This window comes from Aplysia californica, unplaced genomic scaffold (assembly GCF_000002075.1).
Source record: "Aplysia californica isolate F4 #8 unplaced genomic scaffold, AplCal3.0 scaffold00263, whole genome shotgun sequence".
Lineage (NCBI taxonomy): Eukaryota > Metazoa > Mollusca > Gastropoda > Aplysiida > Aplysiidae > Aplysia > Aplysia californica.
The window spans coordinates 705,197-726,384 of record NW_004797533.1 but is presented as its reverse complement, the minus strand read 5'-3'; the positions used below and the strand labels follow the sequence as shown (position 1 = coordinate 726,384).

The following is a 21,188-nucleotide window of genomic DNA, read 5'->3' as shown; positions in this document are numbered from 1 at the left end:
AGCCATTCCAGTTTTCCTGTGCCATTATATTTAAGCGAGGTCTTGAAGGAGTTACTCCTCTTGGTTAGCTCAGGTACTGTCACATGTCTTTCAATGTTGTTTATAATGGAGTTATGTTGTGCTTGCAAGTCCCAATCTGTTCTGATAAATTGGTTTTGTTGACATGAGTTTTCCGTTCCACAATTCCTAGATTCTCAGTTCACTCCCTCATCCACTTAAATTTTTTTACCTCTATTTCAAAATTTGTTTGTTCTCAAAATGAGTCTTTTTCGCAGTCCATCCAAGTTCAAGAGACAATGTGCCAGGTCTCGCTCGGAGTAAAAAAAAAAATCAATTTTATTGGTCCTGATAAATTCAATTTACAAGGGCAAGCATTTTTCAGTCAAACATTACAGAATATGCCTTACACGTTCACTTTCACGCTTACAGCAACAATTTCAGACTCTGCCCCAAAATTTCTGGGCACAATCAGCAGCATCTTTACTTGCATTTGACACAGGTTCGGAATTGTTGGTGTGGAGTAACAACCACATAATTATTTCTCAGTAGCGGTACTGTCGAGATAGTTTTGCAAAGTGTCCACGGCATTCTGTATTTTCTCATGATCGGGGTTGATTGGTTCTAGGCGCAGATACTCTGTGAAGTGACGGACTGTCTTTTGCAAAAGGTCCCGCTGGGTGAGGGGGGTGTCCCTCCTGGACAGGTGCTCACACACAATGGCAAAGTTCCTGTGCCAGTAGGCAGGGCACTCCTTATGTCTGGCCAACTCTCTGCTATAAATCTGGAGAGAAGGAAGAACAGAAAATTAAATTTGATTAAAATTTCTCGAGATAAAATTGATGTAGGACTCCAACATGATGATAATCATTTACAGTGCTGGGGAAAAAGCAATAGAGCAAAAGAATACACACAAACTATATGCTCAATCAAAAGCCACTCATAAGCAACCACCATACACTTTTGGTCGCGACAGTGCCGCATTAAAAAAATATTTTTGTCTAAAAATGTTCTTTTGAGAGGGCTTTGAGTTTTTTGTCTTTCAGTCTCATAAGAAGAAAACATAAGAGTTTGTTTTAAAAATCAGTATTTTATTGTCTAGATTTTTTTTTCCCTGAAAAGTCTTATGTTTTCCTCACTAAACAATAATATCAAGAATCAAGCATGGATGATATTGATCAAAACTTGATGAAAGAGAGGTGATGAAGGCATTTTTTAATACAACATCCTCCTGAATTTCACGCCTACCTGAGCATAGTATCCATCACCTCGACAAGACAGTTATCACATAGTTTACCTATTCAGTTTTTACATAACATTCCATTACAATAGATTGTATGAGTAGTTGAAGCTGAGGGTTCTAAAAGAAAAGCTGCTGTTTGGTCATAGACATTTTTCTACCATATATAAATATACTAACAATGTGGTGTAGAGGTTAACCAAATCAAAGGCTAGTGCCGATGAGATCGGCCCTCAGACTGTTACTGAACATTGACAGTTTTCGAAAACGGTCTACACGAAATACCGACGCTGAACAAAAGTGCACTAATTTATTAAAAGACTACCTGTAGCTTTAGAACTCGTTTTGAGCCAGAAGAACAAAAAAGATTGTCCTTATTTGTGTTATAACCGTCAGCTGCCGTGAACGCAAGTCGGCGATAATGGTTTTGTTGGGTCCTCGGCAGTTTCCGAAATTCCTGGCAGATTTTTAAGAGTCACATGACCTTGCTGAAATGTCCAAGTCATAAATCTTTTTCGAATAGGTTACAGCTTTTTCAGAGTTTACGAATATATATATAGTTTTCTGGTCTTTGTATGTATTATACGTACTCATTTTTTTTATCATTTCTAAAGGTGCACCCTTGTTCCCAAGACTTTCCCCTGACACAGTGCAAGTTTACCACTGACAGTAATAGTAGGGTTAAAACTCTCATCAGCATTTGCATACAGAAAAGAAACGAAAACAGGTTTCATATTCCACCTGAGGCTCTTCTTTTCTCCAACTTGTCTGAATTAATTTCAGTATCTCATCAAAGAAATGTACTCACTTCATATGACTTAAGCAGCAGTGACGTCGCTTCTTTTGTTTTCTGCGACAGCTCCATTGCCAGCTCCAAGAAAAAGAAAGCCGTTGCTGTCCTGGAAAAGAGAGAGAACAATTTTTATATTATGCAAGTGTAAGGCAGTGAATGATTTAAGGCAGACGAAGCTGAAAAAATGTTGGAGGATTTTCCCCTTTTCCTGCAAGCTAATTGTTTATTATATATCAAGGATGAAATCGATGGTTTTCATTCAATCACTACATTTCAACAGTCTACAATGTTTCAGGAAAGGGATGAAATAAAGCTAACACATCCATTAGGAGTACAGGGTTTTAAATTAGAGATCGCACCTAACAGTTCAGTAATTCATCATAGACTTCACGGACTTCAACATCTGTCCGATCTCCTCTACTTGGCAGTTCCTCTCATCTTATTCTTATCATGTATAAAATGTGCTACAAATTTTGCTATGAAATATATGTGGAAGCATTTGTGTATGCAAAACATTGGTAACGTGTAAGAAATGCAGTGTGTGTGTGTATGCTAGACTATATATATTTGTATGGACAACGTAAATGTGGTGCAATGGGACTCAATGTCTGTGTTTTTCAAACTTATGAAGGAGAAAAAAAGTTTTTGCAATAAAAAGAAAAATGAATATAATAAATTTTTGTTTTCACTTGTTCGTGTGATGTCTTCATAGATATCACTTTTGTGAAATCTGTTTCTACCTCATGGTCCAATACATGAAAAAGTTTACTGGAAAGCAAAAGAAACACCTCTCTAAAAGCAAACCAATACGGCCCTTCTTGAAATTGAAATTTTTTTTCTCTTGGTCTTGGAAGTATTGACATAGAAAATAAATTCAATTTTTTTTTCAAAATTCCTTCCCATACTATATATAAAAATAAAAATTAAAGCAATTTTTCTTTTTTTTAAAATAGACAACTTGTCCAATACCAATGGAGGCCTCAAATATTTAGTTTTCAATCCCTCTGAGACCTAACTTTGACTATGCACTCTACGGAACATTACAGCAACTGCAGCAAACCTGCACTTATCACTACATGGCTTTGGACAGAAGGGCGACAGCCCAGACGTTGCTGGATCGGTAACAACAACAACAATTTTTCAAATATTTTCTGGACTTTTGTTTAAATAACATCTTCCTACACATGGGGGAAATGACTTTTGTGACTACAGTATAATTCGCTTATATCGACATGCTTTGGGAAGTGGATCTGATGTCGATAAATTAAAATATAAAAAAAACAAGGGGTGGTCAGCGGTAAAAAGACAACACTACTTTTTAAGCTGGTTGCTTCCTGTGATTCTCACACAACTACTCTGTGAAACTAGGGGAGGGGGGGGGTGGGTTGGAGTTACGATACCAAAGACCAAGCAACGCGAGGCGCACAATACACACCAGCGCAAACTTTGTTGTAGCAGCCTTGTAATGCCTGTTTAAGGCCGCTTGCGGGGGAAAATGGAAAGGGGAGGCACTGACTCACTGATCGTGGTACTTGCCAGCGACAGACTGAGAATGGGATGGGGAAGGGGAGTGAGCAATCGGGAGTAGGGGTAGGGAGGTGATGCCCAGTGCGCGAGACACTCACATCTGTGAAGCACTGTACTGTGTTGGAGACTACACTGAGTAGGCCCTGCATGACCTACTAAAGCCCGGTGTAGCAGAGTTGGCCGAAAAAAAGTCGATATAAGAGAAATTGTTTAGTGAAGATACTGAAGCAAAAATTTCGTAATTGGAAAATAATTATGTCGATACATCGGCTGTCGATATGAGTGGATTATACTGTATTTTCAGCTTTTGGTCGTTTTCTTTTGTGTAATTAACATTTTAAAATAAATGCTTGTATCTTTTATATTCATGAAGGTAATTTGATCTGGATTTCTGCATTGTTCTTTATTTGAAAAGCAAAATCTAAATCAACTCGCATTTCTAATTTATAAAACTTTTGAAATTTTGGTTTGGACTAGACTCTTACCTACTACCTGACACCAGGATGTAATTTAAAAAAAAAAAAAACTTACCGTCCTCGCCACATCTCTGAGTTTGCCACATGCTCCCAAGATCCATCATCCACTCTGTTTGGAAGGAAGAAAAAAAAACAAAAACAATTGTTTTATTTCAAATATGACCTACCTTTAGATTTAACCCAAAAAACAAAAAAAATGGGGGGGGGGGGGGGGGGGGGCTCTCGTGGCCTAGAGGTTAAGGTGTTGGCCTCTCATTCAAAGGTCCCGGGTTCGAATCCAGGTAGCGACCAAAAAATGTTCTTCTCTAAAATTGTCTCCTTTCACCTCCTTTCCTGCTCTCTAGCAATGTTCTGTTGTCTGCTTTCATTTCCACTTTCTGCCCCCACCCCCTCGCCTCCTTTGCCCCCTCCTCTGGGCTCCTGACTCTTTCTGCAGCCTTTCTACTGCTACTCCTTGGCTCCTCCTTACTGCTGTCTTTCTGCCACACCCCTGATCTTCTGATAGGAAAGATCTACACCTAGCCTTCTCGGACAAGAGCGAAAAATCTCGGAGGGCCCGTGTGCAAGTTGCGCACGTAAAAAATCCCTTGGTGGTCTAAAATCGATAAGAGTAGGCTTCGGCCTCCACCCGGGCAAAATTCAAAATTTCCTACCAACTGAAAAATATTAGGTGTGTCCCGCGCGCTCATATGACCTTATGCAGTTGCGAGCGCCGTAAAACACTTTACAAAAACAAGCAAACAAAAAAACCCCCAACAAACCCCATTCAATCATCACATGCTTTTGCCAGACAAGAACTCACCCATACCCCCTGGTTTCTAAAGCATTAATAGTCCAATTCAATGTTAATAATGCTGCCAAGAACCAAACCTAGTGTCCCACATAAATTACTCCAAAGCCTCAACCTCAACTCTTTTTTTGTAAAGTGTTTTACGGCGCTCGCAACTGCATAAGGTCATATGAGCGCGTGGGACACACCTAATATTTTCAGTTGGTAGGAAATTTTGAATTTTGCCCGGGGGGGGCGGCCGAAGCCTACTCTTATCAATTTTAGACCACCAAGGGATCTTTAACGTGCGCAACTTGCACACGGGCCCTCCGAGATTTTTTGCCCTTGTCCGAGAAGGCTACAGAAGATCAGGGGTGTGGCAGAAAGACAGCAGTAAGGAGGAGCCAAGGAGTAGCAGTAGAAAGGCTGCAGAAAGAGTCAGGAGCCCAGAGGAGGGGGCAAAGGAGGTGAGGGGGTGGGGGCAGAAAGTGGAAATGAAAACAGACAACAGAACATTGCTAGAGAGCAGGAAAGGAGGTGAAAGGAGACAATTTTAGAGAAGAAAATTTTTCGGTCGCTACCCGGATTCGAACCCGGGACCTTTGAATGAGAGGCCAACACCTTAACCTCTAGGCCACGAGAGCCCCCCCCCCCCCTCAACTCTTTGATGATAGTGTTGCCGAGTTGTTAAGCATGCGATAAATATTTTGTCAGGAACAGGCTTCAGTAATACTAAAAAAAAAAATGGTAGAGAAAGCATACAACACCACAGTGTCCACCCATACTTCACGTAGACCATTGTCAACCTAACAGCATGAGAGCACTCTCTTTGTTTTGGTAAGTGTTAATACGGCGCTTGCAACTGCATAAGGTCATATGAGCGCGTGGTACACATAAAGTAAAGCATTTTCCGTTTGATAGGATTCATTTTGAATTTTGCGCCGGTGGTGCCCAAAGCCTGCTCTTATCTTTTTTTCTTTTTTATAGTAAAAAGGTTTTATGGCGCTCGCAACAGCATAAGGTCATATGAGAGCCAAAGGGGGGTGTCAACAGAGAAGTCTTTACAGGGAATCATACTTAGACTGCTCACCTCTCTAGCTTCAACAGCACAAGGTCTGTTTCAACTATCAAGGCACCCCGGAAATAGCAGGTCACAAGAGAGTGACAAACATACAAAAGAAGTAGAGGAAAATGACAATAGTAAGGATCAGGAAAGAAAAAGCAGCAGTTCCCTTTTGTAGATCAGGCACAGTTATGAGCGTGACATGAGTCAGCTCATTTACAATTCTACTATGCTTGAACGAGAAATGTCCTCCCTTTGGGAATGGCCTAAAGACACTACAGTCAGTGGCACTGCCTCGGGGGGGTAAAGCCTACTCTTATCGATTTTAGGACCACCAAAGGATCTTTAACAAGGGCATATCAACTTGCACACTGGACCTCCTAGATTTTTTCGCCTTTTTCCAAGAAAGCTAGGAGTCTGATATATCCTAAGGTCAGGAGTGTGGCTGAAAGACAGCAGTAAGGAGCCAAAGAGTAGCAGTAGAAAGGCAGCAGAAAGAGTCAGGAGCCAAGAGGAGGGGGCAAGGGGGGGAGGGGGAGCAGAAAGTGGAGAAGAAAGTAGATGACAGAACATGATTAGAGAGCAGGAAAAGTAAAAGGAGCAGTAGCAGGGACCTACTGAACAAGAGGTGAACACCGTACCTCTAGACCATGAAAGTCCCCCAGAAAAGCCTCTAAAAACACAAAACTTACAGGCTCAACTGATAGCTCCACTGTTGTCCCATGGCATCCGTTGCTTTGGCCCATTCCTCCACAACCAGTGCCTTGTCTTTCTTCACCAGTTTAGAGCACACCCCAAACGGCCAGAGGGAGTAAGCAGTTTGCCACGACCGCTCGTGCTCTTGAACGCCTATACAAGCATAGATTGGGCGTCTGAAAATAGAAACCACAATAACTATTTACAAGAGTGTGTAATCTAATCCTTCTTTTCCTATAGACTCTTTCAATCATGGCAATGACAATGTGTCCTCGTTGTAATTTTTAAAATTAAAGTTAAAAGTTTAAAAGCTTTTCTTAACAAATGCACACAAAAAATTCATTAAAAAGATGTAGCTTTTGTTCAGGTGGCTATAGCAAAGCAGAGGACAGAAGGCAGGAATGACAGAGGCATTTGCTTCACATACTGAAGTATATTAATTGATATCAGCTTCAAGGGAACAATACTAAACTGGGGACATACACATTTTTTTTCTCCCATTTCCATAACTTCAGTAAACAGAAAAGGATCATGACCCCCCGGGGGTTTGCTGCCAAAGTGAGAACTCAAAAGACACCAAAGCAATTAGAAATTCAAAGAAGAATAGGCATGTACAGCCCGACAGCTGGGCCATTGGTTCACAACCCCCCCCAGTCCAAGACTGAGGAAACTGCATGTAGTTCTATGCAATGAAGAGAATCTGTTTTAAGTCCAAAAACCACATTTGGGAGCCTAAAACTCAAAGCATGGGGACACTTTGCTGCTGTACGATAAAGTGCAGCAGATATTTTCAAAGTTACACTCGAGTACGAATATCTTGAGCATGTAAGGGGTTAATGAAATTTAAGAGAGACATTGGGAAGGAACTAATGGTGCATTGTCAGACAATTAAGTTTTCTCTTCTCTGGTATCATAAACACTACCTGATACCAATAAAAGGAGAGAAGGATGGATAGAGCTAGCAGTACATTCAATGTTAAATCCAGAGAAAAAAAGAGGATGTTGCCGATGAACTTTATGACTAGAAAAAATTGCTCTCACCTCAGATCATGATCATGGCAATGTAATCAACACAGGTCAGAGCACACTACGAACCCTTCTTGATTAATCACTTCCCAATCCATACCTTGACATTCAAACAACCACACACACACACACACACAAATTCACATGTACACAAACAGAAACATTACGCACACACCATACTGCTCAAAGCAGTGCCACACGGTCTGTCTTTGATTACACCCCACCACCCACCTTCACAGGACTAGATTCAAGAAGTATGTTCACTACAGGTAATGTGCGATGATGCTGTTTTAGTAAGCATTTTACGGCACTTGCAACCCAATTAGGTCATATAAGTACCGAACATTAGAGGTGTTACAAGAGAGTAACAAAAATAAAAAAGAAAGAGGGGAAATAAAGACAATAGACGTTTGATAGGAAAGAAGGAGCAAACCACACCAGAGCACCCGCCAACCACCCATGTAATGTGCGATGATGCATCTCGATACCGGTGGTGTGCCCATCACACTGTACAGAGGCGAGACTGGTGGGCTCCTGTAACCTTTTACTCTCTATATCTATAATGATGGCTGTTGTTATTTTCAATGTGTGTGCAGGGTGATTTGAAGTAAAGACTGGTAAGAAAAATTTTGATAGAGCTTTTTAGACTTCGAGCCACTCAACGTAACCATGTCAGGTGTTTGAGAAAACAGCGCCACCAGTACATGATAACAAAGTAAAGCCGTTCAGTCCAGGTATGGCATACTGTTCCAACAATCCAAGAATTTGAATTTAGCATGTTCAAGTTATCAGTGTTCCACTGTATAACAATGGGGAGAAGAACCTTTATGAAATACGACCCCCAAAGAGAAAGAAAGACAAATTCCCAGTAATTTTACACAAGTACTAGACAAAAAAGAGGCTAGAAAAATTAAGGATTCAGAGAAAAAAAAAGAATCGCTTTCACATCAATTTGTATGACAGTTGCAAAGCCCAAAGACAACTCACTCTCTGTAATTAGCATGTATGAGATCTCTGAAAGTGAAAGCTTTCCGGCCATCAGGAGTTTTTCCAGAGTATGGCTGCCATTGATCCCCAGGAAACACTAGGTTGGGGTAGAACTTTCTTGTCATCTGAAGTGACCACTCATACGTCAAAACCTAGGGGGTGGAGGCGCGCAATTGGGGGGAGAGTAAAAAGATAATATTTTTGATAAATCAAAATTTACAGCATAGGAAAAATAAATCTTACTCAGTGTATGTGTTTCCATTTATGTCTTTATAACACAATTTATTTTTGTCTTGGTAGCTGATTAAAGAAATGGAACATTTTTCTTAACAGGGACCAATGTTTATTCATAGATTCAGTTTCTGAGATTTAAGTACAGTTCCAAAAAGTAGCATTGAAAAGGCCTTGGAACTTGACACAGGCCAAAATCTATGCAACATTAGGAGCTCCCCTTCAGCTTCAAAACTGTTCTTAAAGGGTTTTAAAAATTCTTAATCCTTGTCCAAAAAGGACAGAATTTTTCTGACCAGAATTATTTTAGTTTTAGTAAGAGTTATACACCACTTACAACACAATAAGGTCATATAAGTGCAAAAGAATAGAGGTGTTACAAGAGAGTAACAAACATAAAAAAGGAGGAGAGATCAGGACGATAGATGTTTGATAGGAAAGAAGGAGCAAACCACACCAGAGTATCCGCCAATCACCCACGAATTATTTTAACCAACGTCAAATGTGAGCATTTTGATAAAGATCAAGCACGCAGCTAGTAGGGTGAAGCTGACCTAGTGACCCTAACAGAGTAGCATCCCATTAAACAGAAACACACACACCCACACATTAGTGTTTCCTGGCAATATGTGTGCGCGTGTGTGTGTATGAGAGTATGTAACAGAGAGAGATCGAGAGGCAGAGAAACAGAGAGAGACAGACAGACAGAGACAGAAAGAGATCGAGAGGTAGAGAGACAGACAGAGAGAGAAAAGAGAGATCGAAAGGCAGAGAGAGAGAGAGACAAACAAAGAGAGAAAGAGAGAGATCAAGAGGTAGAGAGACAGACAAAGAGAGAGACAGACAGAGAGAGAATGAAAGTGCGTATTCCGTGGTAACATGTAAGCGTGAATGTCCAATTGAGTATATGTACACACTTATATGTATAGACAAAAGAGAAATTCACAAACCTCTTGATCAAACACAGTAAGGTCAGGACGGACATTCTCACACAAGTGGAAGTACCTGAGAAAAAAAAAAAAAAAGAACAATAATATTAAAATTGTTAATAGAGTTGTATTTCACAGCACATCAGCACAATATTGCACACATTTCTCTAGGAAAATCATTATGACAACAAATTATTTTTTTTAAAAAGAAGAGCCATCAACCATTTGTGCAGCCGTTCAGGAAAAAGCATTACACAGAGATACAGGTATATGAAGAAGGGGAGCACACCATCCCGAAAGTTCAAATCTATATTTAATCACAGATATCTCGGATACGTCAGGACACGTCAGGGATTGGCAAATGTGTTCAATAATGTGCGCAATTGTAAAATATGATAACAAATAATAATAATAATAACAATCACAATAATTCTTAAAATACCAAACAAACAAAAAGAAATCAGATGGTTACCATAGTTTAGTCACACTGTTTTGAGGATACAGTAAGAACAATAAAATAGCATCATGTTTAACACCATTCAACTTTGACCTGCCTTGCATAAATCAAAAAAGAAAAAGGAGACCCACTTCAATTCCCAGATGCACGAAGTTGAGTGAAGAACACCTACAAATCTTAATCAGTTCAACGAACAGGAAATTAAGGTTTCCTGTTCTATTCGGGACACATGGAACACTGAAATACCAGGACAAGGCTTTTTCTTTTTCATTAAAAATTCTTACCGTAAGCTATTTGAAGGTAGGTCCCCTTTGGTCAAAACTATGGAGCCGTTTGGAAAGCTTGCAAGAGTTTGCTTTGCAAAATCATGGACAACCATGTTCTTTGATTGATCACACACATGCCACCATCTGTTCTGTTAAATACAAAAAGAAAACAATCTTTTGAAAAATGAAATGCTGATTGTACAAAGGATAGTTTTGTATAAGATATTACATTTCACAATTCCCACATAAGGAACAGATAAAAACCATTACCAATCCATACATAAATGTTTTCAAATGTTCTTAAACATTTTTTTATGGCATTTACTTTTTAAAAAGTATTTTAAGAGGGAGGATAAAACAATTTTTTAAGCCAACATACATACCAGTAAAAACTTATGCAAAGCAGAAGTACGTGGAGATGGTACAGAACTGACATTCATATAAACACAGTAAGGTTATTTATAAAATAAAATCTATCTCCAGGTGAATAATTCTAGATCTCCACATCAGAGTTAACAGAAAAAGCTGGTTTGATTAAATGAAAAGATTATTAGCATCAGAACAATTTACATGAATTATCATATGAGTTGGCATATCATCAGCAGTTTCACAACTGCTTGCTCTGTAGAAAATGTATACTGAATTATTGTGTGTGCAGCTGATGAAGGAAATATCTGTTCAAGCTATACTTGCCACAAGTGCAACTTTTGATACAACTGATCATTCTCTCTTTATCACGCAACCATCAATAATTTTTTACATTTCTAATACTACGCTCAACTGGTTCCAATTTTATGTGTCAGGACTCACCAGTTGAAAAGCGATCATTATCACAGCAAGTGCCAGCTCAAACTTTTGCTTCCCAAAATCAAAGCGCTCTGAAACATATCTGAAAAAACAAAAAACATGATAAGCTATCAGCACTGAAATTGCTTTACAGTACAGATAGAAAAGTAGACACACAAGTGGAAAATGTTAAGATAATAGGGATAACTACGTATATGTTTCTCTTTTTATTCAACTGAAAGTGTGGAAAAGAAAAAGAAATCCAAGGCATTTCCACTTTTCACTATGGAAAGAGAACCAGAGCCGTGAATGTATTGACCAAGACTGAATCAAATTGAGCAATTGATGGTAAACAATTTTTCACGAGAACTTTCAGCTCAGAGTCTTAGGTTTAGTAGAGGTTTTACGGCACTCGCAACTGCATAAGGTCATATGAGCGCCAGAAGATTTGATGGGTTACAAGAGAGAAACAAACATAAAAAAGAAGAAGGGGAGATAAGGATGATAGATGTTTGATAGGACAGAAGAAGCAAACCACACCAGAGCACCCGCCAACCACCCACATGCTCAGTCCTCAACCCTGACATAAAATGTCTATTATTTAAAAAAAGAAAAGTTTCAACAGGTTAACGCAAGTACCGAAAGATGCTGGATTAGCAGATTTACTAAATACATCTTTACTTAAGCCCTACAGCCGAAAGCAGGAGGACCACAATACTGATTGGTTCATCTCAGGGTGTTTGGAAAGTACACGTAATCACATAATAGGTCCACAAGCTGCCTTGTTATCATTTGTTTCTTCCTCTAGTAGTTGTGGGAGTAGTATATAATTATGATGTTATTGGCCAACAAATGAATATACTGTCAGGTTATCTACTGGGTGAGACCTCCAAACTCGTTGTCTACCCTTGATAAGATCAAGCCAAGTGGGTGAAGCAAAAACAAACAAAAAAAAAACATTTGGGGATTCAAACCACAATTGTCTAAACTGTAGTCCAGTATGATTACAATAATATATTGATGAGCCTAATATACCACTAATAAATAGGGAAAAAAATGATGATGCAAGCTGTCAAAAACACTACGGCAACACAAGGCCAAATTTAAAACATGAAATAATCTTCTTTAGAGACACTGGGTACAGTCACTTTCAAGTGTACCACATTTCAAACATGAAATAAACACTGTTTCTCACCCGAAAACATCGCCATAACATACAGCAGCTAAAACACAAACAAGTAGATCACTCTGAAGCCAGAATCTCTCAACCTGCAAAGGAGCAAAGACAAGAAAATTAAGAAATATCTACAGGGAACTGTACAACAAAACGAAACAAACAAACAAAAACTACCATGCCGGGTAAAAATGACTGCGCACACTTTTGCGCGACCACTACTTACGAATAAAGGGAAATAGCTCAGGAACTTTTCAACATAAAAATCTCTGGATTACGAACAATGTCTACTTCGCACTCAAGCATGCTTTGGCATTACGCACGCTTATGCTTTCTCCCGATGACCGTGCTTAAAGCCGTCATGGACTGTAATAAATGAATTTATAACGCGCCAAAATCCACAAGAAGTGCTCGATGGCGCTTCCAAAACACACAAACACACACCAACAAAAGCTCTAAAGGTCAGTACCACTACGACATGCATAAAAAACAAACAAAAGCAACAACAACAACAACAACAACAACAACAAAAACCCAACGACAACAGACCCAAAAAAAATGACAAACATTTCAGAATAGAGCTCCAGCATTATAAGTATACTTTCCTGAAAAACATTGTCTTCAACTTTGATTTAAATTGATCAATTTAAAAACATTTTAACATCTAAATCCACATTGTTCCAAACTTTTGTGGCACAGATGGAAAAGGCCCTTTCTCCTAACATTGTTCTAGATCTAGGCATGCAGAGCTGATGGTCATTTGAAGATCTTTAATTACGAGATGGTTGCGTACATTTCCATAAGTTCTGAAAGGTCATTGAGTGAGCACTGATGTAAAGATCTATAAACCATGCACAAAACTTTAAATTCAATGCGCTCTCTCACTGGCAACCAATGGAGGGTTTTCAAAATATCATGGGCATGGTCTGAAATTTTTCTCAAAGTTAAAAGTCTTGCAGCCCTGTTCTGAATCTTTTGTAGTCTGGCAAGAGTAGAACCTGGAATACCAAAAAGCAGGGAATTACAATAATCAAGGTGACTTAAAAGAAAAGTATGAACAAGAATTTTCGAGGTACATTTCCCACAAACTTAAACAATCCATTAAAAAATCCAAGCAATCCAACGCCAGAACAGAGCCGAATAAAAAACTCAGAAAACTTACTACTCTGAAGAAGAGTGGTTTATTTATATCCAGATTTGCACGCCAGCAAAAAAAGCCCAGGTACAGCAGCAGCATCAAATAGAACACGAGCAGCACCCTCACAAACTGACCACGTCTACACCTGAAGGAGAAACAAGAAAAACAAACTTAAAGGAATATTTTAGCTTAGTTTTTGTAAGAGTATTACGGCACTTGCAACACAATAAGGTCATATAAGTGCCGAAGACTAGAGGTATTACAAGAGAGTAACATACACAAAAAAGAAGGAGGGGAGATCAGGACGATAGATGTTTGATAGGAAAGAAGGTGAAAATCACACCAGAGCACCCGCCAACCACCCACACAAAAATGTACACACAATCAACAGATACAATTTATCAGACACTGCACTTAGGTGTACACTCAGCCAAAGTACACAGTCTACTAAATCTTGGCAAAAATGGTTTTACTAAATCTTGGCAAAAATGGTTTTACTAAATCTTGGCAAAATGTTTACGTGCAAAAGGAGAAACGAAATTTCACACAACTATGTTTGTTTTTGTTTTAGTAGAGGTTTTACGGCGCTTGCAACTGCATAAGGTCATATGAGCACCAGAAGATTAGAGGTCTTACAATAGAGTAACAAACATAAAAAAGGAGGGGAGATAAGGACGATAGATGTTTGATAGGAAAGAAGACAACTTTTACAAAAACACTTAAGAATTACCATAACGAGAAACCCTTACCTCAAGTACGTGGTAAGCACAGACAAAACTAGCAGCACACACACTAACTGGGTGAGATCAGTCCATGCATGCTCCAAATATGCCCTGGAAACAAATTCACGGAAATGAAATAAGAAATACAACAAACCGAACACTGACAATCAATAAAAGCCGATTTCCCCATTGAGAATCAAACTCATGGCTATTGTGTGTAACAACGAAAGGCCGAACTGTCACACCACAGATGCAAGTGGAAGCTCTCATATATTTAACCCTATCCGTACGCCGTGTTTTATTATCGTATCCATACGACGTGGAGAACTCTGTGCCACCACTTTCAAAGAGAAAATTTATTCATTAATCCGACCCGCACGCTTTGTATAGCAGTCTGTCAAAATGATTTTTTGAGAAATACTGGAAGTTTTAGAGAGATTTTCGTACTAGAAGTATTCTAAAATGTGAAGAATACAACCCCGGGGGTACAAAATAACCACAGGGTGTACGGATAGGGTTAAAAGAAAATTCTTAACTTTAAATATATGCTCAGTACCAGTATTTAAAAAAGTGGGAACAAAGCAGTCACAGGTCAAAAATGGCTTTTATCCCATATTGGGACTTCTAGGGCAGATCTTTCTGATACAGAGAAAAATAGAGGCCATCATCAGTCTTCTTTAATGGTTGTTTTAATAATATTGCATTATATTGTACCAGAAAATAAAAATATTACCAAGACACAGAGTGGTCTCAAATTTGTTAAAATATGAAAGTAGTGACGTATAGACAGGTAGACAGGGGTGGTTCTTTAACTGGACAAGACAGGTGTATGTTTACTATTGTCTTTCAGTCTAAAACTTATCACTTTAAGTCTAAAACTTATCACTTTAAAAAAAAGTATAAACAAAAATGTGGAACTTACTGAAGTCCTGAGACAAAACCCTGTCCTTCGTGATCCTTGAGCTGAAATTGCATGAAATAAAAAGATCAAAAATTGTTCAAAATGAAAATACCTGAAACCCCTCATAATAATCTAAGTTGTATATTGCAGGTCAGGACAAAAATAGTCACATCATTTTTCAAGGAACAGATTAGAATTACAGAAAGCTGAAAAAGAAGTTTAGAAGGAGCTGACAATACAGAAAAACACACCAGCACCAGTCACTTGCACCTGGTAAAAATCAGTTTGCTTTTAGTAAGAGTTTTACTTGCAACACAATAAGGTCATATAAGTGCCAAAGATTAGAGGTGTTACAAGAGAGTAACAAACATAAAAAAGAAGGAGGAGAGATAATGACGATAGCTGTTTGATAGGAAAGAAGGAGCAAACCGCACCAGAGCACCCACCAGCCACCCACAGTAAAAATCAGGCTGCGGAACTGAACACAAAGAGACAGAAAAGAAGAAGGAAGTACCCTAAAAATAAGCTCAAGTCAACAACGGCAGAACTGCCACATTTTACAACAAGATAATCAAGCCCAGCTTGTTAAAAAAAAAATGTAACTTGGAACCATCCCTTTTGACTTTGTCGGCAAACTCTTTTTATTCCTTGTTCCAAATATTTGCATTATGAATGACAGACTTTCGTTCAGTAACCATAAACCTCCTCCTCTCCATTTCTCCCTCTATCCTCTTAAGAAAGTATACCCTCCAGTTTAAAAAAGTGTAAAAATAATTAGGCCTACTAGGAAACCAAAATATTTGCATCTTACAGTTTGACGTTCCCATTCAGTGTGGTTCACATCACTCTAGTCTTGTTTAGTTTTAGTTAGTTTTATGGCACTTGCAACACAATAACAACATATAAATGCTGAAGATTAGAGGTGTTACTAGAGTACTAGAGAGTAACATTCACAAAATAGAAGGAGGGAAGATAAATAAGAGATAAATTTTTTATAGGAAAGAAGGAGAAAACCACACCAGAGCATCCGCAAACCACCCACCACTCTAGTCTAAGACATCAGACCCTGCACAGTATGCACTGTCAATATTTCATTAATTTCTAGAGCGAAGAAAAAGCTACACTCTCAGAAACATGCATCTGCAGACAGCATGTTACATACAATCCAGAACAAGGTCGGAAGTGATGACGCTGACCAACAAACCATGCCACTACCAAACAGCTAGACCACAAAGGAATGGTCATATAGCATGAGAGTAATTCTATTGTTCCGTCCATAACAGCACCAAAAAAAAAGGTATTTCTAAAAAGGAAAACTGATTTAGCAATGCTTTTCAACAATCTAAACACACTGGGAAAGACATTTCAACCAATGACCTTCAACTAAATATAGACAATCTATTCACATGAGTACATACATGATTTAATTGAGAAAATATATGCTATATATTCAAACACAAAATAATCTATCTAAGAGCACACACTAAAGCTAAAAAACAATTTTTGAAACTCAAACCCCCCCCCCCCCCCAAAAAAAAGTTTTCGTATAAAAACATGTGAGCATTTAAATATGCAGTGGATATAAATCGGACCTTGTCTATAAGCGGCCACAATTCTATAACAGTCAGTTTTGATGATAATGATAGATAGATAGCATTTGTATAGCGCAAATCCCCGCTCAACAGCAGGCTCTATGCGCTTCACAATCTATATTACCCCAGCAGACCTGAGAGCATTCTGAAACAACATTAACTTCCTGGGAAGCATACAGTGCAAGCCGTTCGTTTATAGGCGCTAAAACACTGACATACTGACAAGAACTTTCGCTGTCTATAGCCGGGTACCCATTCCCACCAGGGTGAAGTGAGGATAATTTGTGTAAAGTGCCTTTCCCAAAGACACAACGTCGGGCCCGTGGCTCGAACCCCCGACCCCACAAGTTTTCTCTGTGATCTTAAATGACTGTTATGGACAAGTTCGAATGTACAGCTTTTTACCGCACAAGGCTGCAAGAATTGCCTTCTTCTCACCAGATCCAGAGTGCCGTATTCCCGGCGCAGCAGATGAGTGAGAAAGCCCCAGACAGAGCTTTGGTCTCCCCATGTCCAACGGGCTATGTTGAGGGCTGACGATAAGGGCAGGTATACATAGGGTAGCACACCAAGGCTGAAGCAACACGCAGACCTCAGGAGTAGCCACATAGACAGTTCCTGATTGAGAGAAAGACAGAACGAGATATCTTGGATCAAAGTCATAATAAGATGTAATCCATAAGCAAGTTTCACCAAAAAAAGATAAGGCAAAAGATCAGAAACATAATTTGGACACTCCTGAAATTTTGTAATAAAGGTCGAAGAGCAGGAAAGCTTGGGAACAATTACATTTCAACTTTGGTATGTATGCACAGTAACAAACAGTTCAATAAAATCACACATTTCATTCCCCCTTTCCCACCCTAACATATATGCATTCAAATACATGCTCTTGTTATACGAGTATATAATGCAGGCGAGGGTTTGGGAGGGGGAGAGAGAGAGAGAGAGAGAAAGAGAGAGAAGGGGAGAGAGAAAAAAGGGGGGGGGGAGAGAGAGAAAGGGGGAGAGAGAGAGAGAGAGAGAGAGAAGGAGAGAGAGAGAGAGAGAGAGAGAGAGAGAGAAGAAGAGAGAGAGAGAGAGAGAAGAAGAGAGAGAGACAGAGAAGGAGAGAGAGAGAAACAGAGAAGGAGAGAGAGAGAGAGAGAAAAGGGGGGATGGTGGGTGGGTGGGGGACAGAGAGAAAGAGAGAGAGAGAGCATTGGAACACTTTATGACCATTTATGACGCCACAGCGCCAGAAAAAAGAAAGAGAGACCAACCACCCACAGACATTACACAACAGTAATTCCAACGAGACAAGACGCACAAGGTGCAAACTTCACCAGGCCTTTCACCCATCTCTGTTTGTTTTAGTAGAGATTTTACGGCGCTCGCAACTGCATAAGGTCATATGAGCGCCAAAAGATTAGAGGTGTCACAAGAGAGTAACAAACATAAAAAAAGAAAAAGGGGAGATAAGGACGATAGATGTTTGATAGGAAAGAAGGAGAAAACCACACCAGAGCACCCGCCAACCACCCACTCACCCATCTCTAAATTCATTATGATGTTGAACTACCATTAACTCACCTACAAATTACACAACAGCATATAATAAAACAGAAAAGAGCAATTTTTCACTTACACCAAAGGTCCACAACTGGAAGATGACCCATGGTACAATGATGATAATGTACAAGACACTTGTGTGCTGGTTGGCTAGGCACAAACCACTGAGGAATGCACCCCACATACACACCTGTGGATAAAAGAATACATCAATACAAAACCACACCCTCAAGCAAGATAAAAATAATTGAGCACTCAAACTGACACACACAAAAAAAATTACAATAACAAAAAAAATCTCACCGGGTATAGCAGTGATGAAGGGATAAAAAAACTACAAATGAGGAACACTGTCCCTATTACAACACAAATAAAATTTCAATGAATTTGAAATAAGATCCCAGAATGGAAATCCAAAATTCTTAGAGAATGTGTCAGTTATTCAAGGAAACAAAAGACAGTTCTGTTTCAATTTCACACCTGCTGATCAAATTACTATTTCTCCCTCTACATTCAAGCTAAAAGAGAAGTTAGGAAGACCTGCTACCTTACTTAAAGACTCCTTCTGACAGGTGTCAAATATCACTGCCGTAAACAACAGCATGGACACCAGGAGATTATTCAAGGCAAAGACTTCCGCACATATAGACCATGTCCACACCAGACGACTGAATGCAAACAGGAAAGCTCCAAATAGACCAGCTCCCCGACTCTTTGTCATTCTGAAACAGAAAAGCAAAAGTATTTTGAGAATTTGGGTTGTTGCAACATCTTTAATGTTCATCTGTCTATATACATTTGGGTGTGTGGGAGAGGCAAACATTTCATCTAACTGTTTCCATAATTTTCTTTTCCAGAACAAAATCTGATTTTCTGGCCTTTTTTTTTTAAAATTTCTTTTTAATTTTCAAGTTGATAAAAAAGTCTGATACAACATAAGCACAGAAAGGATGACCAGTTTGTCGAACCCTGGTACTCACACTAAAACAGACACAGAACATGGACATATTTGCCCCATATTTTTTTCTACAAAAACAAAGGAAATTTTAAAGAACCTATTTTTAAAAAGCTATTCGTAAAGACACATTTATATAATTCAATTAACACTCGCAATTGATATATTTCAAAGATTGTGCCACTTAAAGGATGTTTCCTTAAAATATCAGGATCTTGTCAAGCATACAAGATGGCATTTTTCAATTTTCTAAGGTACACACATCCTGTGCACTCCATATGATTTTAGGCAGCTGCGAGCGCTGTAAAATTCTCACCAAACACATAAGCTTGGAAAATATCACAAAAAATATAAATCTTAATAACTTCAAGAACTAGAACATTAGAAAATACGTTATTGAAAAGCAATTTTTAAAAATATGATCATCATAAATCTTTCTCAAACCTGTATATTGTGAGAAAAAGAAAGCTGCTGCACCCAGCGCCACAAACAGCAGATGAGAAATTTACTCTCCATACCACTGAGCCCACAGGAATGATGGTCATAAAGAGCTTTGCCCACATCGTGAACAACGGGTAGCCTGGGGGATGTGCCACCTGCAGGAAGGACAGATTTTAAAAAAATGATTACACAGAACTTTGAGATGATGCAATTTGACCAAACTATCTATCTATCTCTATCTATCTATCTATATATTAATATATATATATATATGGACAAACTAAACAAAGGACAAACTAAACAAAATCACACACTAGCGCGGCACACACTAGCGCGGACATATATATATATATATATGATATGGTGTAGGAAAAAACAACAACAATAAAATATCTATGCAAAGCACTAGCAAAGTTATCAAATAAAAAGGCAAAAGGGTCTAGAAGAATTTGAATGAGACAGTATTTTAGTGCAATAAACATAGGTCCTTTTTAAAATAAGACTTTAGTCACATGTTTAAGATTCTGAATGAAATCTGAACCACTTTTTACATCGAATACTCTCTCATGAGATCACAGACATGTGCCGACTTCTCAACAACTGGCGGCCTCCTTTATTACTGGCCCAGTTTTTAAGCATTAAATTTGTGAACTGGATAAACAACAAACTGCTGCCATGGTGGGCTCCCTTTTCTCATATTCAGCAGGTCGAGTAAAAGGGACTTATGGTGAATATAAACCCATGTATAAGAATAGAAATAGGACTGAGTTAGTGGTGATGGATGGGACACACCTTCAGAAAGCCCAGCGGAAACATCACAAGACAGTCGCTGCAGTGGAACCCACAGGGAGCACAAGGCAGGGGTAGGCCACGGGAAACACGGGGGGGATGTGTTGAAAGACAAATGAGAGAGATAGCTCATTTGGAACAAGCTAGGAAGGATGGCCCAGGACAGAGATAAATGGAAGGAGATTGTATGAGGCCTCTGCATTGGTGATGATAACGATACGAATCAAGTTAACGTAGACTCATAGAAAAATGAATGAGTTACAGCACACACAGAATCCCACTTACCCCAACTTCATGAGCAGCAACAATTAGTTCACCTGTTGACAAAGGAAGAAAATATTTGAGATTAATAATACATGTACCATGAACTCGAAAATCTACAACTGAATGCCACATTGCAACAAAAAAAAACGACTATTAAAATGAAAATTCTTTTTCAATGTATTTTAAATGCCCCCCAAAAATACTAAAACAGAAACTTAAAATATCACTAGCACCAGTACCCTAACAAATATTACTTTACAGAACAAGTAGGTGGGTAAATATAATCTCTCTCACACACACACTTTGTCTCCCTCTCTCTCTCCCCTCTTTCTTACTTTCTTTCTTTCTCACTTCCTTTCTCTGTCTGTTTTTCACACACACACACACACACACACACACACACACACACACACACACA

At 38.9% G+C, this 21,188-nt stretch overlaps 1 protein-coding gene across 1 annotated transcript in view; it reads right to left on the bottom strand.

The window, feature by feature from the left end:
• Positions 1-308: 308 nt before the first annotated feature.
• The window catches only part of LOC101851199 (transmembrane protein 260), a 22,125-nt gene continuing 1,245 nt past the window's right edge, over positions 309-21,188 (bottom strand). Inside the window, exons 2-18 of the mRNA XM_035970401.1 lie at positions 20,792-20,823; positions 19,721-19,872; positions 18,869-19,043; positions 18,398-18,511; positions 17,209-17,388; positions 15,200-15,240; positions 14,305-14,388; positions 13,580-13,700; positions 12,439-12,512; positions 11,268-11,346; positions 10,476-10,606; positions 9,756-9,810; positions 8,575-8,726; positions 6,558-6,737; positions 4,089-4,142; positions 2,046-2,136; positions 309-781 (exon numbers count right to left, since the gene is read on the bottom strand). Of these exons, the coding sequence (XP_035826294.1) occupies positions 536-781; positions 2,046-2,136; positions 4,089-4,142; positions 6,558-6,737; positions 8,575-8,726; positions 9,756-9,810; positions 10,476-10,606; positions 11,268-11,346; positions 12,439-12,512; positions 13,580-13,700; positions 14,305-14,388; positions 15,200-15,240; positions 17,209-17,388; positions 18,398-18,511; positions 18,869-19,043; positions 19,721-19,872; positions 20,792-20,823 (1,961 nt within the window). The 3' untranslated portion in view covers positions 309-535. The remainder of the gene's footprint in view (positions 782-2,045; positions 2,137-4,088; positions 4,143-6,557; positions 6,738-8,574; positions 8,727-9,755; positions 9,811-10,475; positions 10,607-11,267; positions 11,347-12,438; positions 12,513-13,579; positions 13,701-14,304; positions 14,389-15,199; positions 15,241-17,208; positions 17,389-18,397; positions 18,512-18,868; positions 19,044-19,720; positions 19,873-20,791; positions 20,824-21,188) is intronic.